This window comes from Naumovozyma dairenensis, chromosome 3 (genome assembly GCF_000227115.2).
Source record: "Naumovozyma dairenensis CBS 421 chromosome 3, complete genome".
NCBI classification, from domain to species: Eukaryota; Fungi; Ascomycota; class Saccharomycetes; order Saccharomycetales; family Saccharomycetaceae; genus Naumovozyma; species Naumovozyma dairenensis.
In genome coordinates, this window is record NC_016481.1 from 48,273 (window position 1) to 75,271 (window position 26,999).

The 26,999-nt window shown below is 34.1% G+C and overlaps 12 protein-coding genes and 1 non-coding gene across 13 annotated transcripts; 5 read left to right on the forward strand and 8 right to left on the reverse strand.

Annotated features, from left to right (window-relative positions):
* Positions 1–1,575: 1,575 nt before the first annotated feature.
* Positions 1,576–3,471, forward strand: CAB3 (phosphopantothenoylcysteine decarboxylase complex subunit CAB3; the record flags this gene model as incomplete). Its single annotated transcript, XM_003668887.1, has 1 exon — positions 1,576–3,471. The coding sequence occupies one exon, from the start codon at positions 1,576–1,578 to the stop codon at positions 3,469–3,471; it is 1,896 nt and encodes a 631-aa protein (XP_003668935.1).
* A 388-nt stretch (positions 3,472–3,859) lies between these two features.
* On the reverse strand, positions 3,860–4,513 carry CYT2 (cytochrome c1 heme lyase CYT2; the record flags this gene model as incomplete). The annotated part of the gene is made up of 1 exon (XM_003668888.1): positions 3,860–4,513. The coding sequence occupies one exon, from the start codon at positions 4,511–4,513 to the stop codon at positions 3,860–3,862; it is 654 nt and encodes a 217-aa protein (XP_003668936.1).
* A 1,086-nt stretch (positions 4,514–5,599) lies between these two features.
* On the forward strand, positions 5,600–5,989 carry SRX1 (sulfiredoxin; the record flags this gene model as incomplete). The annotated part of the gene is made up of 1 exon (XM_003668889.1): positions 5,600–5,989. One exon carries the CDS (start codon positions 5,600–5,602, stop codon positions 5,987–5,989), a length of 390 nt encoding a protein of 129 aa, XP_003668937.1.
* Positions 5,990–6,913: 924 nt separating this feature from the next.
* MDH1 (malate dehydrogenase MDH1) lies at positions 6,914–7,942 on the forward strand (the record flags this gene model as incomplete). Its single annotated transcript, XM_003668890.1, has 1 exon — positions 6,914–7,942. The coding sequence occupies one exon, from the start codon at positions 6,914–6,916 to the stop codon at positions 7,940–7,942; it is 1,029 nt and encodes a 342-aa protein (XP_003668938.1).
* Positions 7,943–8,397: 455 nt separating this feature from the next.
* Positions 8,398–8,904, forward strand: HOT13 (Hot13p; the record flags this gene model as incomplete). Its single annotated transcript, XM_003668891.1, has 1 exon — positions 8,398–8,904. One exon carries the CDS (start codon positions 8,398–8,400, stop codon positions 8,902–8,904), a length of 507 nt encoding a protein of 168 aa, XP_003668939.1.
* Positions 8,905–8,974: 70 nt separating this feature from the next.
* On the reverse strand, positions 8,975–10,288 carry NDAI0C00360 (ankyrin repeat domain-containing protein; the record flags this gene model as incomplete). Its single annotated transcript, XM_003668892.1, has 1 exon — positions 8,975–10,288. The coding sequence occupies one exon, from the start codon at positions 10,286–10,288 to the stop codon at positions 8,975–8,977; it is 1,314 nt and encodes a 437-aa protein (XP_003668940.1).
* A 523-nt stretch (positions 10,289–10,811) lies between these two features.
* Positions 10,812–12,056, forward strand: TEF4 (translation elongation factor EF1B gamma; the record flags this gene model as incomplete). Its single annotated transcript, XM_003668893.1, has 1 exon — positions 10,812–12,056. The coding sequence occupies one exon, from the start codon at positions 10,812–10,814 to the stop codon at positions 12,054–12,056; it is 1,245 nt and encodes a 414-aa protein (XP_003668941.1).
* A 727-nt stretch (positions 12,057–12,783) lies between these two features.
* Positions 12,784–13,062, reverse strand: NDAI0C00380 (uncharacterized protein; the record flags this gene model as incomplete). Its single annotated transcript, XM_003668894.1, has 1 exon — positions 12,784–13,062. The coding sequence occupies one exon, from the start codon at positions 13,060–13,062 to the stop codon at positions 12,784–12,786; it is 279 nt and encodes a 92-aa protein (XP_003668942.1).
* Positions 13,063–14,763: 1,701 nt separating this feature from the next.
* On the reverse strand, positions 14,764–17,265 carry ERB1 (ribosome biogenesis protein ERB1; the record flags this gene model as incomplete). The annotated part of the gene is made up of 1 exon (XM_003668895.1): positions 14,764–17,265. One exon carries the CDS (start codon positions 17,263–17,265, stop codon positions 14,764–14,766), a length of 2,502 nt encoding a protein of 833 aa, XP_003668943.1.
* A 307-nt stretch (positions 17,266–17,572) lies between these two features.
* NDAI0C00400 (L-methionine (R)-S-oxide reductase) lies at positions 17,573–18,109 on the reverse strand (the record flags this gene model as incomplete). Its single annotated transcript, XM_003668896.1, has 1 exon — positions 17,573–18,109. One exon carries the CDS (start codon positions 18,107–18,109, stop codon positions 17,573–17,575), a length of 537 nt encoding a protein of 178 aa, XP_003668944.1.
* Positions 18,110–18,327: 218 nt separating this feature from the next.
* NDAI0Ctrna2W lies at positions 18,328–18,435 on the reverse strand. Its single transcript has 2 exons — positions 18,399–18,435; positions 18,328–18,364 (listed from the first exon to the last, which is right to left on the reverse strand). It is a non-coding gene; the product is annotated as a tRNA-Trp (tRNA).
* A 2,437-nt stretch (positions 18,436–20,872) lies between these two features.
* Positions 20,873–23,326, reverse strand: STB6 (Stb6p; the record flags this gene model as incomplete). Its single annotated transcript, XM_003668897.1, has 1 exon — positions 20,873–23,326. One exon carries the CDS (start codon positions 23,324–23,326, stop codon positions 20,873–20,875), a length of 2,454 nt encoding a protein of 817 aa, XP_003668945.1.
* Positions 23,327–23,764: 438 nt separating this feature from the next.
* Positions 23,765–26,668, reverse strand: LHS1 (Hsp70 family chaperone LHS1; the record flags this gene model as incomplete). The annotated part of the gene is made up of 1 exon (XM_003668898.1): positions 23,765–26,668. The coding sequence occupies one exon, from the start codon at positions 26,666–26,668 to the stop codon at positions 23,765–23,767; it is 2,904 nt and encodes a 967-aa protein (XP_003668946.1).
* Positions 26,669–26,999: the final 331 nt, after the last annotated feature.

The window sequence follows — 26,999 nt, forward strand, 5'->3', positions numbered from 1 at the left end:
ATCGAAGAAAGAAATTGAAATTGAGTTGATTAATTTTTTTTGAATTTTTTTTTTGCGTTTAAACGGTGGGGGCTTTAGTTGAAAAGTACAGGAGCGATAGTAACCCTATCCCTGGTAAGGGGAACAGACAGACTCTTAATGGGAACACAGGAGGGTAAGAGTTGAGAATTACACGACCCTGTTCTTTTGACGTCTATAACTTGTGTCAGAGCAGAGGCGAAAAACCAGTTCAGATACGTTTCACCAGTGAGGGCTTTCATTGTCTTCCAGGGATTACTCTCCATGTGAATCTTACAGTTTGGTTTTTCCGCATGACGGGATCAAACAAAACAAAGAAAAACGGAAATTCCTTCCAGAACAATAGGGTCTTTTTATTTTTTTTTTTTTTTTTTTAATTTTTGTGTCTGGGCAAAATCCAGAGAGAATGCGCGCTTCGGGAAAATTTTGGATTCTCCCACGTACGGATATTGCTCCTTTGTTTGTTAGTTTTAACAATAGGAAAAGGGGCGGAGACAAATAAAAAAACGTAACGTAACGTAACGTAACAGAACGTAGCCATTGCATCATACTAAGTTCTACGGAATTTAAGGCTAAACATTGGTATAGTATTGCCCAGGGTAACCGTCAGATCCCAAACTTTACGAATCCCTTGAAAACTAAGCATGGTAAAAGATAAGATAACGAACGGTTGTCTCCAACAAAAACCATCCTCCACTTAGCTTAGCATTTGTTTCACTTCACTTAGGAAATGCAAAATTGCCTAAAGAGTTTCTCTCTATGGTGGATTCTGTCTTTAACATAGGGGAGAATGTGTATCGTTCTCGTTGTTGTTCTCGTTGTCGTTCTCGTTGTCGTTGTCGAGGAACTCCCCTAACGATCTTAATAGTTATGAAAGGTAATTCGCCTATGCATGTACTTTAACTTGGTGTGTATGGAAGTAGACTATATACGTACGTGCATAGCAACTCTAAACTTTAAACTCTCAAGTGACTTTATCAGCTGCATTGCTCATACGATATACGCAGAAAAGGGGATTTTGGCTTTGTATGTAACCTTTACTAAATCGAAGGTTCTCGTGAGACAACTAACTTCGTTAGTTTAAAATATAAAAAAGACCCGGGAAACTTCCACGGGTATTGTTCTGTTTCTTTAACGTACGTATGACTGTATGATTTCACGGCACGTGCAATAATGCAATTTGGAAGCAGACCACATGATCGGAAGTGTTTTCATTCCACTAGTAGTAGTAGTAGTATCCGGGTAATACCCCCGGTAAAAATATTCGTCATCGGGAATTAAGAAAGAACCTGTTTGGTAGTTCATCCACTTTTAATTTGAAAACACCAAAATTTTTGACTTAAAGATGGTGGTGGTGCTGACAGTGATCGTGATATATAGAGCAATTATATTAGTAGGTTATTCGATGGCAAATCAATACAAGAAATTGTTACAAATATAAAGGGATCTTTGAATACTATACTATTATTAGAAGAAACCATTCTTCTGTTTGTTTTTTTTACCGCATCGTTGCTCTGTTCAAAAACAATACCTTTCAAAAGAGTGCATATATCAAATATGTCCCAAAATTCCAATAAATTAACAACCCATGGTGAACCATCTCTTATAACTATTAAGAAGGATGCCGCTACACAACCTGTTTCTATTCTTAATAAAATAAACACTACAACTACAAATGGTGGTAAACCTTTAGCGGTAAATGATACAGCAAAATCAAAATTGGCTACTACAATCGAAAAAATATACCCTACAAATGGAAATTTGAATATTAATCCTGTGACAAATCCAATATCAAACAGACAGCAAATATCTGATAATCAAAAAGATCCAACAGATACTCTAACCAATAGTAGACCTTCCGATAAGAAAGCTAGACTATATATGAACAATGATATCAATAATAACATACTCCCCGCAGATCAACTAAGATCAGTATCAAATGTAAGTATAAAGACTGCAGTTTCTTTCAGTACGAATAATGAAAATGAAAAACAATTACATCATCGATATTCTATATCGAATAAACCAACAAGTAAAAATAATTCACAAGAAAATTTAAATAATAATAATAACAATAATAATCATCGATTATCAATTGATACAACAGGAGTTAATAATAAAAAAGTTACCAGTAAAACAAAAAATGAAGATAATATACAAGATGATGGAACATTAGAAGAAAAAAATTCTATCGTTCACATGCCTGGTGATTTTATATATCTAGAACCTAAAACACCAACATCATCTTCCATAGATTCAAACAACAAGCAAATTACTCAATCACATGCTCGACTAATAACACCACATCGAAATGATACTGCTTCTACTATCGTCGGTACTGGTACTGCTACTACTACTTCTACTGCTACTGTTACTCCTGCTACTAATTCCTCCACACACAATACGAAATCAAACGTTAAGAATCCAAAAGAAATAATAGGAACTCCCAAGGGACCTCAAATTCCATTCTATGAATTTTTCCAAAAGCAAGATGACAAAAAAATACATATATTAATGGGAACCACAGGATCCGTTGCCACCATAAAAGTTCCCTTAATCATTGATAAACTTTTCAAAATATATACACCTGAACGTGTCTCAATCCAATTAATAGTGACCAAACCCGCTGAACATTTCTTAAAAGGTTTGAAAATTTCATCACATGTGAAAATATGGAGAGAAGAAGATGTTTGGTATGAATATAAATTAGATGGTAATGAACCCATATTACATCATGAATTAAGGAAATGGGCAGATATATTATTGATTGCACCATTAAGTGCAAATACTTTAGCGAAGATTGCAAATGGAATTTGTAATAATTTATTAACCTCGGTGTTGAGAGATTGGTCTCCTTTGACTCCTGTTCTTGTCGCACCTGCAATGAATACATTTATGTATATTAATCCAATGACGAAGAAACATTTGACCATTTTACAAAATGAATGTCCTTATGTTACCATTTTGAAACCAATGGAAAAAGTTTTGATTTGTGGAGATATTGGTATGGGTGGAATGAGAGAATGGACAGATATTGTTGAAATAATGAGGAAAAGAATTAATGAATTGGTTAAAATTCAAAACTTATCAAATGATTTGACGAATACTTCTCATGTGATTGGTGATAACAAGGCAAATATTATTAATTCCAATGCTAAAGATTTACAACAGAATAAAAAAACTTCAACACCGAATGATAGTTTAGCAATAAGTCAGGATGAAGTTGAAAACGAAGAAAATGAGGATGACGATGACGATGATGATGAAGAGGACGAAGATGAAGATGATGAACTTCGGAATGACACCGCCTCAGACGATAGTGGAATCAGCGATGACGACGATGATGATAACGATGACAGTGACGAAGCTGAAGACGAAGATGACGATGATGATGATGATGATTATGATGATGACACTGAACAAGATGGTAAAACCGAACAACGCCAGATATAGAGTTCAGAAATGACAACGCCACAGCTTACTTCACTAAAAAACAAGTTGTATCATTAATATTTGCATTATTAGTTATTATTATTATTATTATTATTACACCTTATTATTAACAATAACTCCCCTTTTTTTCTTTTTTTTTTTTTTCTGTTCTACAAATACACAATTAGAGATATATTTTCATGTTATATTTCACTTTATATAAAGACTGGCCACAAAGCTTTTGTTTCTTCAAAGTTGCGAAATTGGAATCCTCTTTGAAATGGTACGTTAAGACTTTATGTATGTCCTTTTGATTTTTATATATTTAAAGGTTATTAAAAGATTAATAGATGTATTTACAAGAAACCTAATGATTTTAATATTCTTAATTTAAACCCTTCAAAACTATTTAATTTAGGTCGTACATCCAAATAAATATAAGGTATCTTTTCATTTTTTTGTCCCTTGTTTCAATTTCATCACAATAAAAATCAATAACGTAATCAATTTTCTTACCACAACGATCAATTTGCCAATCATGACGATCAAAAGGTTTTGAATAATGTAATATAGTTGATCTAAACCATGCTCTGGGAGTCAATTTTTTCGAATCTCCTTTAAAATTAGTCAATTTAATATCATTACATGGAGTGGAGTGTTCCCATTGATTTATATAATTCCAAACTCTTTCATTTATTGAATTATGTAATGGTACCACTGTTTTCATATCTGTTTCATTAGGGTTCCAATTTTTCCTTTTCATTGCTTCAAAGAATTGTTTTTCTGATGGATAAATCCAGTTTGAGTCTGTTCCAGTTCTTGGTATTGAAGATACAGTCCTTTCATCTGTTATTGTTGATGAAGATGGAGTAGTCGATGTAGAACCAACAACAGGTGGGTTTTGAAGATCTTGTTTCAAATTATCAGGTGAGCATTCTAAAGTCGTTGAAACCTTCGCTAGAGTATTTTTCTGCGGCTGTTGCTGCTGATGTTGTTGTAACCATAATTCCCTTGTCTTTTCATCGACGGGACATTTTGGTTGCTCATTATTATTTGAAGACATAGTTTGTTCTTGGAGATAAATATTAATTTGAGTATATAACCTAAGATGATATAATCTTGAATATGTTAATGGATACACTCGAGGAGAGTCAGCTCTGTGTTTGAGGCACTTATTATTCTTTGAGGAGTTTTAGCTTCAACTATAATAATAATCTGGGGGGAGCATACCCTTTGAGAGTTTCTTAGTTGATTCGCCCCGCCGGAACTTTGAAGCGTACGTAGAGTGATTGGTCTGGTAAGTCCTTATAAGAAGGGACTCTCTTTTGGCGGGATTCGTGTAAAGTTTTAATATCTTGGGTATCAAAAAATATGTTGATAATGAATCAAGTCTGTAGATGACAACAAAAACAAAGTATGGAGGCTTACATATATTGAACTATACATAATGTACTTGGGTCATTACAAGCTATACACTACGTGCAGACAAGATCCGCAATAATTAACAAGTTGAACTACAATAAGGACCAAATGTCTCATGGAATTCTTTCTTATTATATTATCTTTAAAGTCATAATTGTCTGGTCTAGTTTCCCATTTATTGTTTTCCTGATTGGAATATGTACGTATATGTATATGTAGGTATGTATTGAAAGAGGCTGGGCGGCTATTTTCATCTCGCTTTTGGGTTTCCCGTTTTAGTATGTGCATATAACCTCCACACACCACACTGGAAGAAAGGAAAATCTAGAACATTGGCTGACGGGCCCACTCATCTTGTAACTTACAAATTGTAAGAGAGGAAATAATTACTAAGAGAATGACACCTGCCTCGGTCTCTTCTTATAATGAGAGACCTACACTTCTACTACGATAACAATTAAACAGCTCTAGATGAAGATATCCGCATGAGATACATTAGTAATGACTAAGTAGGTAGTGGCGTCGATAATAATGATAGAAAAACTTTGTAACATACCTCAGAAGAAAACAGCAAGGAAATCTATATAAGTATATAAGTATATAAATAGGGGCCGCCAAGAAGAATAGATAAGTGCTAGTTTATCTTTAGTAACTACCATCTTGTATCAAAAGTGAACTAAAAGCAGAACACACACAAACACACACAAAAGTCTATAACAAAACAGCAATGAGTTCAATTCAAACACATAATTTACAACGTATCACAGAAATCCCATTATCTCAAATAAGGAGACCAATAATGCCCGTCTTAGATACACAAAAGATTGATGCCATGGTCTCCACAATGAATGGTATACCTATGGCAAGTAAGACATGTTCATTAGAATCAGCTCAATCGATGGATGGTAAATTACCACCAATTGATGTAATGGTCGTACGTCATAATGATGAAAATTATTATTTTGCATTTGGTGGATGTCATAGATTTCAAGCTTACGATCGTCAAGCCAAAGATAAGGATGATTCAAATTATTTGGTTCGCTGTAAATTGATTCCTGCCACGGAACGTCAATTGAAAATGTACGTAGGTGGTAGTATAGATAACATGTTCAATTAGAATTACTGAAAATACATGCACGTAGGTAGAGTATATATATATAATATATATTTAACTTATCCTTAATAAAATCACACCCATAGCTATTCGCACACTACCCTTATTTATACTTATATTAACCGAGAACCCGGGGTCTTTACTTTACTTCCTCCCGTATTAAATATATGGAGATAAGCGATAACACGGATGACCCGTACTTAAAGCCACGAGTGTCCCTTCCTAAATCCGCCCCCTCTTCCACAGGTACATATTCTGTATTCTCAAAGCTGATTGATGGAAATACCACTAACAAATCCTCTTTATATTTACTATCAATATATATATTCTTAAGCAAGAACAAATAATACTGAACGCTGATTGATCCATTGCAACCAAACTCCTTTGAAGTAAAGAGTGTTGAAAGATGCTGTTACCTTTCCTTTTGGTTGAAGTTTTAAGGACCAAGCCAGATTTCATAAATCCGGTTAATAAATTTTGTCCTACGCAATATCATACATATATACGTAACATAACATATCCATCCCCCATTGTCGAAGGATTTCTTTTCACATAGATTCCTGTATTATCCTTGGCAAATCCTTTAAATCACTCTTAGTTTAACCAATATATTCCTTCCTCTTTAGTTTCAGCTACTCTTCTTGAACCATATATAACTTCTGTTTCTACTATCATCATTATTAATCAAACCAATAACAACGACGCCCTTTCAAGAAATCGGGGGTTAGCGGAATACAAATATAAAAATTCAATTATCTCATCGGTTATAAAGTCATATATTAGGACAACCAACAAATACGATTACAAATTGAACAACTTATATATATATAGGCAAGTTCATATAAAATATATTCATATATAATAACCAACCAACCAACAAAACAAGACCCCACATCAAAAAATATAAAAAACTACACAATACACGGCATGCTAAGATCTACATTCCAAACTTTATCAAAGAGAACTTTTTCCTCAACATCAATTAATCCATATAAGGTAGCAGTCCTTGGTGCAAGTGGTGGTATAGGTCAACCATTATCATTATTATTAAAATTAAACCATAACGTAACAGATTTAAGACTTTATGATTTAAGAAATGCAAAGGGTGTAGCTACAGATCTTTCTCACATTCCAACAAATTCCACAGTAAAGGGGTTCGCACCAGATCAACAACAACCAGATGCCCTACGTGATACCATCAAAGATTCAGATTTAATCTTAATCCCCGCAGGAGTACCAAGAAAACCAGGTATGACAAGAGATGATCTTTTCAATATTAACGCCGGTATCGTCCATGACTTGGCGCAAACTATCGCAAAAGAAGCTCCAAATTCATCCATATTAGTAATTTCTAACCCTGTAAATTCTACTGTACCAATCGTTGCGGAAGTCCTTAAGGAACATAACGTTTATAATCCGAAGAAATTGTTCGGTGTCACCACGTTAGATTTAATTAGATCCTCAAGGTTCCTTTCTGAAATCTTAAAGACTGATCCAACAAAGGAACATGTTAACGTCATTGGTGGTCATTCTGGTATTACTATTATTCCAATCTTATCTCAATTAGAAAATTGTTCCACTTTGTCCCAAGAACAAAAAAATGAATTGATTCATAGAATTCAATTCGGTGGAGATGAAGTCGTAAAGGCTAAAGATGGGGCTGGTTCAGCTACTTTATCAATGGCTTACGCTGGGGCTACATTCGCTGATGCTGTAATGAGAGGTTTAAATGATGAAAAGAATGTGGTTATGTCATCATTCGTCGATTCTCCATTGTTTAAGAACGAAGGTATAGATTTCTTTGCTTCTAAAGTTACTTTGGGTCCAAATGGGGTTGAAAAGATTCATGAGTTTGGTAAATTAAATCAACATGAAAATGAGATGTTAGAAACATGTAAGGAAACTTTGAAGAAAAATATTGAAAAGGGTTACACTTTTGTTAAGAACAAAAAGTAATAGAAAAAGTCTTACTACTTTTAGCTTACTTGTTTTCCTTGAATCTCCATTCTTTCCTGATTTTTTTGATTATCAAAAAATATATATGTAAATAAATACCAAAAAAAGCCATATATCAAATAAATATTCTTTAAAAAAAAATACATATTGTATATATTTTTATATAATATATCTTTATTACTTTAAAAAAAAACTCTTTAAAGAAGATAATAAATCTACAAGTAATGAAAACAGCGAGGGGATTTCTTTCTCGTTCACTCTTGTGGGATAAGTATCATGACTATAGGAACAGGTTCCTAATATAAGTGTACCCAATTTGTTATCTTCCAAAAATGCAAAAGACCAAAAATCGAGGTTAGTTGACTAAATTTCCATTAATAAGACCTGTCTTTTTCTTCCTTCCCTTCGAAACTCGGCTCGAACTAGGTATAGAATACTAAAGAACTAGCGCACTCATGGTTCACAAACAGATAACTAGGGTGAGATATCCATTGCTACTTTCATCTGTCTTTGTTTATCAACCAAGTGAAGCTCCATTTGATGACTTGAGTAGCTGGCCCCTTTCAAACGATATGTCAAAAAAGATAAGAGGCAAAACAATTGATGAATATTCTAGATGTATTCATTGGAATTCAGAGTTAGACATCATATCATTAAAATTTAAATGTTGTTCTGATGTATATTATGCTTGCTATCAATGTCATGAAGAGTTAACAACCCACCCTGTAAAGAGATTTGATTTGAATGCAAATCCTGATGTAAAGGTAATTATTTGTGGTAATTGTTGTAAAGAAATGACATTCGAAGAATATGTAGAATCAAAAAATGAATATGACCGACTATGTTGTTTTAATTGTCAGAGTTTATTTAACCCAGGTTGTAAATTACATTACGATTTATATTTTGAACTTGATAGCGATAAGTATGGTCGTGATCATGATATTGTTGACTGCAAAATATAACATTATATATACTAACTTACCAACCTATACGTAGAATTATAGAGAATATAGATATTAGTTCATTTTATTATCACCTCCTCACTTTGGAAATCGGTATGCTCAATAACGATAATTTGGTTGACGCTTTTGACCTATTAACTGAAGGATCAATACCCGACGAATTATTATTAGTTGAGGATATATAAGAGTTAGGTATTATTGAACTCCTGCGTTCTTGATTTCCTAATACAAGTTGTTCTTCTTCTTCTTCTTCTTCTCTCTCCTCTTGAATTGAATTCGGTACGTCTACTAGCAGATAACGATTAATCGATTCTATATTATGATGATTTATTGTTTCTGTTCTTGTATGAGTCACGTCATTTATGGATCCGACGTTATTACCACAGTCCTGATTTGAATTATTGATAATATTGGATTCCGTAATAGAATCTACGTCATTAATGGAATATGAAACTATTTCATTATTTGAAAGAGATTGTGACTCTGTCGATATTGATGAGGGAGACATTGAAAGTGGGGACTCAACTCTGGGTAAAAATCTTTGAGTAGGTGTAAAAATAGGAATATCCAATTTAGGCGACATTAAAGACCTCGTGTCACTCATATCATTATGATATGATGTGCGCTCGTTTGTGGAGATAGTTAATTTGGGTTGTTTTTCATTTATTATACCTTTATTGTTATCAGTAAATGCTTGCACTGATTTAACGATTGGAGATCTAAGTGATTGAAAACTATTATTTCTTGGAAGTCTAGCTTGTTTGGCTTCTAAATTTTCTTTTAATAATTGCTGATAAATTTTTTGAGTTTCATACGAGCCCACGATATCATCAGGTTTCCAATGGTTTTTATTTTTATCTTTATTTAGCATTTCATTATGGAAATGATCATCCATTAACAATAATTTTAGACAATCGAGACTACCATATTGTAAACATAAATTCAACGAATTATCTCCATTTTCATCAACTATTGATAAATCAGCGCCGAGACTGATTAACATACTTAGACATTGGTGATAATCATTAATACATGCGATATGTATTGGTGCTAAATTCCCTTCACCTTTATCGTTTAAAAATCGAGAGAAATGTTGCAATAATAAATGAGTAGTTTGTTCATGACCGTTTTTCAAAGCCAAATGAACGCATGTATTCCCCTGAAAAGTACGTAGTGTTTCGTTCTTGTCATGGCCTAATTGAATTAAATAAACACAAACCAGATATCGACCGTTGAATGCTGCATAATGTAATGAAGTCCATCCATTTTGCGGGTCAATATTGTATAATAGTTCAGGATATCTCCTTAATAGTCTCTTTACTGATAATAATCTTCCAGTAATGATTGCTTCTCGGAGTCTTTCAGAAGGCTCGATTTGCATCATCTAGTAATTGTTCCGTTCAATACTTTGTCTTTCAATATATATATATATATAATCTGGCCCAGTTACAATCGATTATGAATGATAAAGACCGCTAGTCGTTTTAATATCAAACTCCATGATATCCAAACCATTACATCTCTATAAAATGAATCATGTATGAATGAACCACGCTGAAGCAGGCTTAAGTGGCTTATACGAAAATATATGTCACTGATTTTTTCTCCAGCCATTGAGTAAAGCAAAGCAAAGTTTTGTGACATTTTCGCGGCTCACTCACTCACTCGCTCGAAGTAGTTGTTACACAGATCTGGCTGGATCTCCCGGAAAAATGCTCGATGTGGAAGAAAAATTTTCTCGAGGGCATCGAAGCGTCGACCTCGTCCAACTATGTCAATATATAAACATGTAGATATATAAATGTGTTGAGACAGTTTTGATTCTAACTTGGCAATTGCATGGTAAGTTTAATTTTTTCTTTAAAAAAGGAGAAAACAGCCCCCTCAAGAACCAATTAACAAAAATTATGTCTCAAGGTACTTTATATGCCCACTTAGGTGGAAGAGGTTTAGCTCTTGAAGCTTTGATCGAACATTTCAACTTAGATTTCGAAGTTGTTGAATGTAAAGGTAATGCTACTTTTGAAGAAAAATTCCCATTAAAGATGAGTCCAGCTCTTGTTGGTCCAAAGGGTGCTAAATTGACTGAAACCATTGCCATTGCTTATTACTTAGTTAACTTCATTGAAGATGAAAAAGTTAAAGCTAAATTGGTTGGTTCCACTGAAATTGAAAAGGCTCAAGTCTTGAGATGGATCTCTTTTGCCAATATGGAAGTTGGTTCCAATTGGTTCAAGGCTTTCGCCTCAATTACAGGTTCCACTCCATTCAACAAGAAGGAAGTTGATGCTGCTTTCGCTAAGTTAAATGCCTACGCTGCTGCTTTCGAAGTAAGATTAAGAGATTTCACTTACTTAGCTACTGAAAATGTTTCTTTAGCTGATATGCAAGCTGTTTCTACTTGGGGTTCTGCTTTCAAATTACTTTTAGGTGAAGAATTCAGATCCAAGTACCCACATTTAATGAGATGGTTCAAAACTGTTTCTGCTTCTCCAATTATGGCTTCCAAATTTGAAGGTTATCAATTCATTGAAAAGACTTTACAATTTGTCCCACCAAAGAAGGAAAAGAAGGCTGAAAAGAAACCAAAGGCTGAACAAAAACCAAAGGTTGAAAAGAAACCTGAAGCTGAAGCTGATGCTGAAGCTGCTCCAGCTAAAAAGCCAAAGCACCCATTAGAAGCCTTAGGTAAATCTACTTTCATCCTAGATGAATGGAAGAGACAATACTCTAACGAAGATACCAGACCAGTTGCTTTACCATGGTTCTGGGAACATTACAATCCAGAAGAATACTCTCTATGGAAGGTTGATTACAAATATAACGATGAATTGACTTTAACTTTCATGTCTAACAATTTAGTTGGTGGTTTCTTCAACAGATTATCTGCTTCTACCAAATACATGTTTGGTTGTTTAGTTGTCTATGGTGAAAACAACAACAATGGTATCACCGGTGCTATTATGGTTAGAGGTCAAGATAATGTCCCAGCTTTCAATGTTGCTCCTGATTGGGAATCTTACTCTTACAGCAAGTTGGACCCAACTAAGGAAGAAGATAAGGAATTCATTAATAACATGTGGGCTTGGGATAAACCAGTTGTTGTCAACGGTGAATCCAAGGAAATTGTTGACGGTAAGGTCTTGAAATAGATTATTTATTGATAATTTGCTTTCTTTAATTATATTTTTTTAAGTCTCTCTAAAGCAGTGAAAATATTTTTAAATAAAAAATCAACTAGATATATATATATATATTTAGAGAAAATGTCAATATCATTTGCCGTTCAAAAATTGTATATGGCTTGTCTAACTCTATGTTTTAAGTACTATGTAACCTTTAAATAAAGATTTGGAATGTATAGTGACGCCTTGATTAAGCCAACTAGGTTGTTAAAGACAACTTCCACCTTTACTTTGGTAGATTCAGTTGACACAAAAACAAGCAGAAATATGTAAAGTTGTAAATCAGTTAATATATTATAGACGCTATACTAGAGAATATCTTGATATATCCAATAGCAGAGTCCATTGAACATCACTGAATATGAATTAATTAAGATATTTAATGTGTGAGCTTATGAAAATGGAATCGTTAAAGTGAATAAATGATATTAAGGTATATATATATATATATTAATATGATGAATCTGATGCGTATAGTAGAGAGGCCCTATCGAAGGCAAATAAATATATCACAGTAATTTAAGTATAAGGGAAAGGCCATGTCATGATGAAATAGTCTTTAATGTTCCGGCGTTTCGGTTTCCCTTCACTGTGAATGAGAAGGAAGAAGAAGCTACTCTACTTTCAGTAAGTATGTAGCCGAATGCAAAAGTTGTGTCGTTAAAAAATCATGGAGATGAGAGGCCAAGGGGTGTTATAGTTTGCCTAACTTATCAGTGACTTCAGTCATAAGGGCCCAACTTCTTAAATTGACGGGAGTGAACGAACCTGTGTTGAGGTCAACTATCAAATCTTCATCGTCATATTCCTGGTAAGCGACTGATGATGACATTTGTAATGATGAGTAACTAGTTTCTCTTGTGTGATTGTTTGTCGATATTCGACTATCCTTTTGGTTTGTATGTGACCAATTTTGATTTATTGAAGAGAATGGATTTATGTTGTTATTTGACATAAAAGTTTGTGTGGACATGATTGGCTGGTAATTAGTATTGTTTTGGTGTTAATCAAGGATTTCCTTGTTAACCAGTTCCAGATATATTAATATAAGGGGAGTTTGAATGTGTCCACGTATCAAAGAAAAGATTATAGTTTGTATATATATATATATCAACTGATTCCAGTGTCACATAGTAACAATCCTCCTTATCGCTCTCACAAGGTCTCACTTATCAACTATGGCTTTATGTAGCTCAATATTTTGTTTGAAGAAAAGCTTTTAGTATCGATGAGCCACAGTTTTGCAATTTTCAATTTTCAATATTTCACCACAGTTTCCCTCAGAAGGTTTTTCTTGCAGAATTTGTGGAATAAAACAAACTTTTCAGCGTTTGGCCTTAAAATTGTATTGGCCACCGGGTAACACATCATTCGCAGAAGCGTCGGTGTTCTATTATTTCAAAAACCACTATGAAGCGACACAAATTAATTATTAGTGTTAAATGGGTTATCGTGCATTATAAAATGATTATGTAAATCAGCGAGCAACGTCATTAGAAAAATTCTTCCCTTTGAATAATCACTTATACCTAAGATCGACATGAAATCTATGTGTTATGCAGCTAGAGTTTCTGGAACATAAGCACATTATTGTCATTGTCATTTTTGTATGAACCTTTTCTTTGAGAAAAAAATGATTTCTTCGAATCTGGAGAAATATCTTGCACAAAATGGTAAAAGTCAGACTTTACGTACCGGAAAGGGCAAGCATATCTATTGCAATTACCTACGCATTGTTTTTGAACACCTGAATGGTTGCAGATGTTGTCAGTGACTGTTCGATTTCTGAGGAAAAACTGTGGGACCTTAACGTATTTTTAGATAGTTCACGATTATGCAGACACGAACTGCATGGAAAGCCCAAGAAATGATTATAAAAGACAGAAGCAATTTATTCAAGCCCAGCGTGATAAAAGAAGATTTTTGAACAATGACACCACGACATTGCACATACAAAGTATTAACTATTTGTAGGCATTTTAGTATTAGCTGATGCCATGATGAGTCGGTATAATCCTCAATTACACCGAGATATAGTTTGATATTTTGAGTTTAAGTCACTTTCTCAGGCAACGGTTGTTCTTCCTTTATAAGCGCTTCTCAGCACTAGTTAAATCAAAAAGACACTTAATAAGATATGTTAACTAAAGTTATATATTGTAAGGAAGTCCTTATCTGTTAGAAGTAAGTTACTTCTTATTGATAGTTCAGGGTTACCTATTAATACGCTCAGGTATAATATATATATATATATGTGCTTTTATAGGTTCAATTATATAATAAGCAGCTGGGATAATAATGTGGTAAGGTGAATACCTAAAGAGTCTATGATTGGTAACGTTCTCTGAAGTAGCTTCAGTTGCAAAGTTCTCATTAGAAGTTCTTAAAAGGATTGTCAAGCTCGGCGTGTCGCATATGCAGGTAAGAGACTCTATTACGATTCTCGTTATGAATGATCAAAGTACAACTAGTCTTCCGCTTATACTATCCCCATTTTTAAGTTCATAGTAAACTCAGATATGGTTTAGAGCGACTAAATCAACCTCACATTAGCATTCTTCTGAAAACAATTAGATTAAACTATCTTGAATCATCTTTTTGATTATTATTTTTAATATACAGTTTTAGATTAAATGATAAGCTAGTAATATTTAAAGGGGGATATGCAAGTGTCTTATGTGGTCCATAAACGTGCTGTATTATCAGCCCCAGAAGAAAACAACCAAGCTTCCTTTGGATGCCAAATAGCATCTAAAACACCTAAGTTATTCTTAATTTTATGGCCGCTCAATTTCTTCAATGGGACAATCATTGGATTCTTCATCATATCATCATATACAGTAGCATGGAAGATATGAATGTTCCCATCATCTGCCACCGAACTAAATAATGGTAATTTCTTATGGAAATTTACACTCCTTACTGCCTTATCATGATATCTTAGGGTCTTATATGGAGTACTTGCCAAATCCAGATCATGCCATAATACTCTTTTATCAAATGAAGATGCAATTAAATTATCACCTCTTGGATGAATATCAATCTTAGATAACCAACGAGCACCAGGTAAAAGTTTTTTCACTAAAGTTTGTTGTGATAAATCGTAGATTCTAATATATCTTTGGGAACAAACGAATAATTGTGGTTTGAATGGATGGAATTTGGCATCCATTATAATACCTTTAGATTTCTTAAATGGGGATTGAGTTAAATGTTTTGAGACTTGATGGATTAGGACTGATGTACTACCAGAATCTGGTTGTACAGTGACGAAATAATCACCCTTTCTATGCCATGACAGACGTTTAACAGTTTTTCTACAGGTAATAGTAATACATATATCTTTTTCCAATTGCTTTTGAGTTGGTTTATTCCATTGTGCAACTTGTTTCTTAACAGCAGCAATATTTTCACCATTTGCAGCATTTTCATCATCATCGCTTCCATTCACTTCAAGGTTTGATTTCTTAATAGATCCAAAAGTGTCAAAACCAAACCCATGTTCAATCTTACTTTTCCCTTTATTTTCGATATCAAAACCAAAGATTGGTGGGACAATTAAATGAATATGTTCACCAACAGATACAGCCAAGATACCAGTTTCCTTATCTGGGTTCCATTCAATACATTCAATATGATCATCAGTATTTTCTTCCGTATCTTCAATTAATGTCACATTATAGACTTCTCTACCTGTTAAGATTTCCCATACTCTTACAGTACCATCGTCTGAACCTGTTGCTAACCATAGCCCTGATGGATCAATAGATAATGTACGAATCTTACCTTGATGGCCAGCATATATCGTAGAACAACGAATTGGGAAAGGTCTTAGATCCTTTGGTGATGGCAGTTCAGGGATTAAGGATTCGGGGTCAATGTTTAATACATTTTTACGTACACGTGGAGCCAAATATAAATCTAAGGATCTTTCGAACCTTTCTCTAATATTTTCTCCATAACCTGGAACTTTTCTTAAAGAACCATATTTCTGTGGAATGAAATTTTTCTCTCTTTCACTAAACTCAGTATTTTCCCATTCTTTCTTTTCTTCTTCGGTCAAAAGATATTCTTCTGGAGGATTATAACTTTCTTCATTAGTTGGTGGTAATAATTTTGGTGCTCTTAAATTCATGACATGGTCATTTGTTTCTTCTGAATCACCCCATAAATCGTACTTATATTCATTTTCAAGTTTTTCCTTTTCTCGTATCTCTTTTAATTGTTTTGGTGGGATAATACGACCTTCTCTAATGGCTCTAACAATTTTCATTATTCTCTTTGCTTCATTCTTGGAAGGAATAAAACGTCTTTTTGGTTCCGGAATAGCAGTTAGAGGCATGACTTCTTCATGTCTTGTAAACCAATCTACATATGGTTCATATGGATTAGTTTGGTCATCAGTTTGTTCATTTCTACCAATCTTGGAAATCAACTCTAGTTCTTCTTCAGTCAAATTCAAACCAGCACCAGAGTCTTGATCCAATAACCCAGTCCAACCTTCCGGTAATTCTATAGTATCTAATAATTGATCTAATGCAGACCCCTTAGCTGGTCTCATGATTCTCTTACCGTTGATGTCATAACCGATATGTGGCATTTCATCATAGGCAGATAATGGGATATTACCAATTGTGTTTTTCGTTTCGACATCACTATCATCACTATCATATACTGGATTAATTTCTGGTTTGATAATTCTTGGTGTACCATCTATATATTTGGTGTAGATATTTGGGTCGGCGATTGTTTTTAATTGGATACCTGATAATTTGTCAACGAGGGACTTCGTATCGTCTGTATCATCAAAATCAGATGTATTATATTCTTCTTCATCATCGTTTCCTTCAGCTTCTTGGGCGAATAATTTATTCAATTCATCTTCAGAATCAGACATTTCATCTTGCACATGGTTTTGTTTCTGTTCCTGTTCTATTTCTTGACCTTCAATATCGGAGGACTCAGATTCTCTCTCTTCAACGGCTGATTCAAAGGCTTCATCGTCTTCTGCATCTTCGTTATCACTTTCACTGTCACTTGCACCATCAAGAAGACCATCTACTTTAAATTCGTCTTTATTGACATTGACATTGGTTTCTGCCTCAACCTCTTCGGATGTTCTTTTCTTGGAGAGAATTTTTTTCCCTCCCTTTACTAGATTTGTTCCCTTAGTCATTTGTCTAGAGATATTTCCGCAAGGTTTTGCAATACTCCTACACAAAGTGTACCATACGAACTAATAGCTAATATATCGAACTCATCTAATCATTCAAAGCTATTAACTTAATATTTCACTACTATTATTATTGAGCTCATCGCCTGCAAAAATTTTCCAAAATCTGAAAAATTTTAACATCCGTACCCCGCACTAACCATATTAAGAAGGATATGCCACCCAAACTACTCTGAAAAACACCTGCAGAAGTTGACAGGGTATTAAAGAATATAAGCAATAAATATAAAATAAGATAAACCATCTTATATTAAAATTTACATGTTTTACTAATTAAAATTGCTAATTTTTCTAAATATTTTTGATCAATTTCATTGAATCCTTCGAAATCCAAACAATCTAAATCAATAACAGCCAAAGTTTCTGCTGTTTGTAGATCAAGTATTGGTACAACTATTTCACTTTTCGTCTCCCCGTCACAAGCAATATGTCCTGGGAATTTATTCACATCTGGGATTAATTGAGTCCTTTGAGTAGATGCAGCAGTACCACATACACCTTTACCAAATATGATTGTTTGACATGCTGGTTTCCCTTGAAATGGACCTAATATCAGTTCATTTTGCTTCGTTTTATCTGTAACGTAAAAACCCGCCCAGTTAACATTGACCTGCAACGCTTTATAAGCATGCCATATTAAGGATGCAGCATTGGCTAAATTACAGACCCAATTGGTTTGTTCTTTAGCCAATGACTCGTATGACACCAATAAGAACTCCAAAGTTTCTTCTCTACTACTTTCTGGTGAAAATATAGAATAGTTGGCATGATGTTGGTTGTCTCCCATTATTTTTCACTCGTTCTTGCTTTTATTACTCGATCAAAAATCGTTTATCATAGAGTGTAAAGAATACAAAAATCAAAAACGTTGCATAGTGTAGGACTTTTGACTTATGACTTTGATAATTCAGCTTTCAAAGTACGAATTAAAATCTTGGCAATTTTTACTTCGTTAAAAATCCAAGTTCACCGACCAAGATTTCCCCAAAAAAAAATTAAAATAAGTGAGACGGACAGGAATTGAACCTGCAACCCTTCGATTGCAATTATAATTTCCTTGGAAATTCCAGGGTTTAACTGGAGTCGAAAGCTCTACCATTGAGCCACCGCTTCTTATTATTGAATTTTTATTGTTTAACACTTTAAATAGGTGCAATAACATTTTTCAGTTAGTTTTTATGAGTATATAAGGGAGGAATTCTTCTTCCATATGCGTTGTACATAATTACATATTTGTCTCACTCATAAGAGGGAGAAGACGAGAGTGTCCTCCAAGGGGACATAAATACCCACACCACCACTGTGAGGCTGCATCTACACTCCGTTATCAACATGATTTACTGTACGTATCAAATTCCGACATACCACCAATAATAAGATCTGTGGGTAGTTAATTGATCAATGGTTAGCGCTCGGAAGCAGCGTTTCTAGTTAATCCTGTATTATTCTAATTGTAAGATTCTATTGTAGATTAAGATTAGTGCTAAATATGAAGTATAATAAGAGTAATTTAATATCCTCGTTTTAATGTATGTAAAACAGTTCAGTTTCTTAAATATCAATATGTCGGAATTATAATGTATCTGGCACATAGTGTACAGACACGTGGTTTCGTACAACACGATATATGTTTTCTATATAAGAAAATTTTTATTCCATATGTAAAGTGTATAATATATATTACTCTCCTGTCCTAGGACGGGGAGGAGCAATTCTGCAACGAATCTACCTATAAGGTCAGGTCCTGCAGTCTAATCTGCATCCAATATATGGTTTAATATGTTATATTCCCTAAAAAGCAATATGCTTCGAATACAATAGTAGATGAAATGTATATAAAAAATAATAATATAAAAATAATTACAGGAGAAAGAGAAATCGATACTTCGAGTTATGGGTCTATTTGTATTCCTGTCGATGGTAGAATAGATAATACGAGATCACAATTTTATCGTTGGTATATGAATTTATTGACTACTTTGGTATTCATCAATCGCGTCGCGTCGTGCCGGTATTCTCTCAAGGTCCTCCCATATTTGGTAATCACTGAGTGTCTGTTATAGAAGACGTTGTACCAAGCCGGATGTCTAGGCCTTTACCATAGAATATTGATAGTACCTTTATCTTGAATATTGTTCGAGCAGCTAGACCAAATTTTGATGCCATATCTTCTTAGTGAAAAAACACGATCCTACCACCCGAATCAGTATTTGTCTGAACGAGGTCTCGAAGGGAAAAATACTTAATCGTCATATGAAAAAAAATAAAGGATATTATCGGCAAGACTAATTTAGCAGCAGCTCTTAGTTCGAGAACTTTTATTTGTGTTCTATTAGCTTAGCTCTGTTTCTGGTTAGCGTCTTTGATGAATCCGGTATATATTAAAATATATATGTTATGGAAATTGTGCTGATGTAGCACAAGGGCCACAGGAATTTCTCTATCCTTCTCCCTGAGAGTCATTCGTTATCTGTGTTTTTTGTTTATATTGATTACTTAACCGTTATCTAATAGTGTATACACGTTGATCCACCATATGTATTTATAGCTATGTATTTATGTGTTAATAGGAAGTCTCTCTAATCTTCTGTTTAATTGTACTATCCACGTATATATTTCACAATAAAATTCAATTGAAGGGGTTGATCCCGCTAACAGCTATTTACTATCACATAATTTACTTCCTAAAAAAAGCATCATGACCAATAATCCGAAAATATGTGAGGTTAATTGAGTTATTCTAACACATACCTAGGTTTATCGAGTTAAGGATGGGGTTGTCGTTGTTCCTTGAAGCTATTCATATGTAGTAAATCACTCCTAACAATACTACTTAAACGTACTCAACCCTGATACTCAAACATCAAGCGCCCTTAATTCAGACTATGTACGTAGAGTGTAAAATATCATAAATATTATATGTCACAGGGGGACACCCTATTTATGATATAGAATAAATCGCATGGAAAAAATTGTGTTTATATTTAATTGAGTAATAATTTCAACTATTTCAATTTGGAACCATATCTTCAAAGGCCGCCCCAGATAACCAAAAGTAAACGAAAAGGTAGGTTTTTCGAAACGCCACGGTATTATTAAATGTAATTTTCTTTTTACTGTGGGTTCCATCTATTAATACTTTCATATATATTATATAGGTTACTTATTCTAAACAATAAGCAGAATCGAGGATAATAAGATGAATAGCTAAGAGTTCTAAGATTGGTAACGTTTTCTAAAGTAGTTTCGGTTGCAAAATTATCAATCATTATTAATTCTTGAACGGATCGTAAAGCTCAGCGTCTCACATATCTCGATAATACACTTTGATACAATATTCGTTATACTTGACCAAGATATAACTAGTAGTTAGCTTATACTATCCCATCCTTAAGTCTGTTAACTTAGGTATGGTTTAGAGCAGTTAAACCAACCTTTCAAGTTCACAGAAGATTTACATTTACGTAAGACAACAAGTATGCCAAGTCAAAAAAAATCAGTTTTAAAATATATTGTCCTATAGTCTTTCTGTTATATATGTCTTTGGTTTTTAATTGTATAATTCAGAGGTTGGAGCTTCTGCAAACTCCGTTTTATAAAAAAATTTGTGATAAAGCCACTCACTCCAACTGAACAGATTCTTGCTTAATTGATTTAGAAAATCTTTACGCAACACTCTTAAGCAGATACCGCCATATTTTGTTTTTTCAGCGTGTATCAAGTTTCTTAGGCACTTATCGAACTCAATATCATTGTCAACCGTTTCTATGGCAAGGGTCATGTTTGGACCTTGTTTTAATAATAATTTCCTATAGACATTCAGCTTGTTGTCAAACTCATTAACACTATCTTGTACATCCCTCATACGAGTATTCAACAGTCGAACATTATATTTCAATTTTGAAGTTAGTGAATTTAATTCTTGCATTTCCTTTAGAAGATAATTATGTTTATTTTCAAGTTTGGATTGCGTTTCATTGAATTTATCTGCCTTCTTGGAACAACTAGTAAATTCTAAATGTAGCTGATGAAGTGATGAACTGAATTTTTCATCTTCAATACCAGCATTTTCCCCATCACATAAATTCACAATTTTATCCCTCGTCTTCTGTTGCTCTTGTTTATGAAGACGAACTTTGACCTTCAGAAGATCTCTTGCCATCTTGACTACAGAAGAATCAAACGGTAGATCCCAAATTTCGATGGCAGTAGATGCTTCTGATAAAGAGTTAGATCTATGTAAATTCAACCTATATTCACCAATGGAATCTTGATAAGCTGCAATCTCAGTTTGATCATTGATAAAAGGGTACGATTTTCTTCTATAGAACTCAGCTTGATATTGAACATTAGTATCGTGGCTTCTAAGATATTTCGATCGATCATAGTTACAAAACATAGAGGAGATGGATAATAAAGAATTTGATCCATTTTGGGATTTTAAACCTTGCAGTTCTTTCCCACTACCATCATGTTCGTTTTTGCTTTGGAAAAGAGGATCATCTGGAGACAGATCGGAAGATTTAAATTTCTCTGGCGATTGCTTTCTCAATATTGTTTCATCTATCTTCAATTTGTCCAAATATAATTCTTGCTTTTTCAACACTTCATCTAGATTACCATGATTAAAGTCTAATTCGGTGAATCTTTTCTTCTTCCACCCATTATTCAAATCTCGAACACATTTCCCTTTACCCTTCCAAAGTAATCCGAGAGCACCTCCGTGGATATTATTAACAAGTACATCTAGGTCTGATGTTAGGATATCATTTGATAATTGCATGAAATTGCCTTTTCCTGCCATATCTTGCACTCTTGATTTAACAACTCTTTTAAACTTAAAGATATCTGTATTTGAACTTTTAGCCGATATTTCAAATAAACTTTCTAAAGTTTCTGGGTCGAAATAAAGTAATTTATGATGTTTAGCTAGACCGTTCTTCTTTTGGAAAGTATATATCCCGGAATACATTTCAGTTTCTTGGAATGGATCCTTAGCAGAAATACAATCTTCTACCATCAATTTAAAATAACAACTCAAAACAAGACTAATGATGGAGGTCACAGTAGTCGGACCCATAGTAGTTTCATTTCTTGGTTTTGCTATACCCATATATGTTTTACCATATATTTCCCACCATCTATCGATGGCTCTTTTCGTTTCTTCGCATAAAAGACCACTCTTATGAATTTTAAAGTTAAATAACCCAAAATAACTTAAAGATAGTTGAATAATGGTAATTAGTTCTACAACTGGAGAGGTATGCTTTTTCGCACAGAAGACATCACTGGAAACCTTTGCTGGTTTCCCCTCTTGTAGACCGTGATCCTCGCCAATTCCGGCTTGAAGATCATTTGGTTGTTGTTGCTGGCGTTGCTTTGAACCCGTGTTTTGGGTTTTTATAGGAATTTTATACAGTTGTGAAAACTTCTCTAGAGCAGCTGTGGAGACACCATTTAATAATAAACCTTGACGACCACCACAGTGTAATCTTTTGAGATTGAAGTTGACTTTAAAATTTTCCCATACTTCTCTAATATCCCCACATTCTACGTGTATCAGGTATAAAGATGATGGAACCACTGATAAATTGGTTATAAATAAGGTACTATTCTTTATTATTTTAGGTTGTGATATGGAGATCAATTCTTGATAATATTTCTTGAAATTTCCTGGCCAGAATTCCGGATTCTCAGGTAATAGAATCCTGACTGCGGTGATTTCATCTTGTGAATTACCTGTATATGAAGTGATTACAGTGGAAAAACTCCTTTCTGCTGTCCATTGCTCCACTATATATATTTCAAATCCATGTATTTTCACGACTTCATATGGTGGGTTTTCAGATGATTGGATATTCAACCTATGAAGAGCACGCATATCTGGGAAGATAAAACTTACCAAGGGGACAGTTGGTTGCAATTCCAATTTTTTCGAGCTAGAATGACTTTCTGATCGTTCTGTAGTGGTATAATGGTTTAATTCTGGGGAATCTGTCGTCATCTTTAATTCAATATAACCTGTAACAGTAGTTTATAAAATGGATGTAGCTCTTCAACACAAATCGGTGGAGATTGTTGCACTTTTTGTTAATTATGTGATGAGAAAATCTTCCTATATGATTTCATAAACACCTGAATGCTAAATATAGGATGAAGTAGGAGGTTCTGATAACCGTTATGCCCAGAAGTGCCTTATCGAACTTACATAATATTAATACTGGAAAAAGAAAAAAAATGTGGGGCAAATTTCTCCGAAGGTGTCAAATGTGGACACATTTTTGTAACAAAGTGGATGGATCTTCACAAACAGATAAACGGATAATCATTTTGTATGTGAACCCACGATTAATCGTTGATATATTATAGTTATGGATCCTATATAAACATCGGCATTAGCCCAAGGTATATAGTTATACAGCATATACGGCACGCTTAGCCATCACAGTTCATCGTGCATGATAGTAGAACTACTAGAGCTCTTCGAGGATCTACTTTTTTTCCCGTTAGCCTTTTTTCCAGGTTTTCTCTTGGTTTTATAGGAGAGGTTAGGAGAAGCAGGTGATGGTGATAGTGATGACGACGAAGAAGAAGAATCAGATGAGGATTTGACTGTAGTGGTTTTCGAAGTCATATCAGTAGACAAAATTGTGGTAGTCGATTCTTTAGTAACCTTCGCCGTCTCAGTACTTGTCAGCGTAGAACTTGATTCTCCTTGAATTGTTTCTGTGGCATTTGCTAACTTCTTTTCCAGTTGTCTTTTTGCTTTTTCTTCTTTTCTCTTTTGAGCTCGTAGTTTTCTTTGATGTAAAGAATTCAATTCATTGAAACGGTACTCGTATGAAGTACGTAATGCAGCAAGCTTTTCCTGGATCTTTGGATGAACATTATCAAATTTTAATTTCAATTCATAGAGTTGCTCACGTCCCATCTCTTCGAATGAATCCAAATCGACAAGATCCTCAATAGCTGCGACCGTTTTATTAAACTTGGAAAATAAGGTTTCTATATTAGCTAGTGTTCTATTCATAGAAATCGGTAACCTTATTTTATAGAATTCATCTGTGACATTTAACAAGGATGAAGAAATTTTCTTTTCTAATGCTTTTAGATTCAATTCAAGCATCTTTTGTTGATCACTAACATCTTTATAGACCAAAGCCGCTTTGTCTAAGATATCTGAAAATTGATTTGAGTCCAACGGTTCTTTGGATGTCTTTATATATAATTCGACTCTGTCTTTCAAAGAATTAATCTCACCTAGTTTCTTATCGATTTGTTTCTTGGTGGCATGATCGGAATCTTCTTCCAGCCATTCTAAAGTGCCAGAGACTAATTGAGAAAGTTTATCGACTTGAGCCTTTGGACCATTCTTGATAACATCATCTTCTTCAAGGAAGTTTCTTGCACTATACAAAGAACTTTCCAATAAATTTTTAGATTCTTGTAGTTGGAACCTTTGTCTATCAAATTCACCTAGATCTTTAATATTTCTAATAATATTATATTTTTCTGATGGAGATAAAGGTTTGACATTGATATCAGTAGACGTGGTTATTAACTTTATTGTCTTATTGTATTTTGGCTTCTTTGTCGTTTCAGCAGCTGTTTCATTCTTAGGTTTATGTTTGAAAAGCTTGTTCATTATCCCACCGTCTGTTTCTTCTTCATCAGTTTTACTTAATGAATTAAGACAGATAGCTTCCACTTTTTCCAATTTAAATACACGATCTGATGACAAGGAAAATGTTCCATTGTATGAAACACCATGTTTACATTTATTGTTTGAGAAGGAGTCTTCAGCATTTGATACATCCACTGTTACATTGCTTAATATTTTCCCATTCTCATATAGATCAATAGAGAATGGAGCCATAGTGGTGTCATTTATTGAATGTAGTTCCATTGTTATAGTAGCTGGAAATATAGAACCTTTAGGGAAAATCTTGTTAGTGGCCTGAGAGGAAGATGAAGAAACTTTTATACTATAATCCGAAATGGAACGTTCAATAATATCTAACGGCCTAGTTTTAAAAGCGTCAAATTGTTGGACACCTCTTAATACAACACCATTTACTGCTGATTCATCTGCGTTAACATTTCTAAGAATATTATCCTCACCTACAAAGTCGATTAACTGTCTTTGAACAAGAGGAACACGTGTAGAACCACCATGTAAGATTACACCAGATAAATTTTTCATGGTAACATTGTTATCCCATAGTTGGTTATCTAACGCCTCTTGAATTGGTTCAATGATTTCTGCTAAATGATCTTCCGAAATGTCTTCTAATTCTTGTCTAGTGACAGTAGTTTTGAAATCGATGTCGTCAATCAATGATTCAATGGAGACGAAGGCTTCAGTATTTGCACTTAGTATTAGTTTTGCCTTTTCAGCAGCTTGATTTATTTTGGCAATTGCCTTTGGATTTGCATGCAATGTTTCAGTTCTAATCTTTGGATGTTGAGCTAAGAAGTTATTTTCAATCAAAGTGGCCACTTCTAAAGTGAAAGTGGATCCACCTAGATGAGATCTGTAACCATACCCACCTAACTCAATTCTTAATGGTTCGCTTTCATTAGATGATTTCAAGATAGATACCAAAGTAGCCTTTGTGGAGCCACTGCCCATATCGTAAACAATGTAATATTCAGCCTTATCAAGTTCAAAATCTCTTTTCTTTATGGCAAAATTGATGGCAATGGAAAGTCCATCATTTATTAAAGAAGTTTTAGAGATACCAGAAACTAAACTACTAACGTCGAGCAAAGCATTACGTTGAGCTTGGTAAAAATACCCTGGGACCGTGATGGCCATCATGTCGACATTGTCATTTGTTCTAGCATCTTTTTCTTTCAATAGGACATTTGCTCTATCTACAATTTCTTCAAGGTTCATTGCGACAATTTCTTCTAATGGATACTCAACACCATCCACCACAAAGGACAGACTATTTCTCCCAGTGCTGGTAGCAGTGATATTGACGCCAGGATGTTCTTTTAAGTAATTCAAAACAGTGGGTTCATTAGCAATGGACTTTCCTAACAATGGTTTCAAATTAAGTAACGTATTTTGAGGGAATCTAGTAGCCAATGATCCGACTGCAGATCCATAAATTCTTTCAATACCATCAGGAAGTTTCTTAATTGCCAGCCCAGATATATCTTTACGTTTGGCTTCTGGGGTTAAGACAATTTCTAGTGGAGCTTGTGGTGAGATGACCATTGCTTTGATGTTTTGTTGACCATAATCAATACCGATGACTGCAGCTGAAATGGTCGTCACTAGGGTGACTAACATCAATGTTATAGACAATAAGGAACATTGTCTCGACAGAAGTTTCATTTTGATTGATAGTTTTGTTACTAATGTTTGTAGAGACTTCGCCAAGACAAATAACTTTCTTGTATAACAATTTTTCTTTCTAATTGTTTGATTATCCACCAGTTTTGATGTAATGTATCAGATAGTTTTTACGTAGCATTACTCAATTGAAGCTTCCACGGTATTCTTTTGTTGAAAAATTTCCATATTGTATAAACGAAAAAATAATGATATACTTCAAGAGATACACGATCTTCAGGAGGAAGAAACAAGGCAGAAAATAACTTTTCCAGTGGACTAACGACTGCGAAAGATACCTGAGAAACCTATTTGTCGAATATTGGCTGTATAC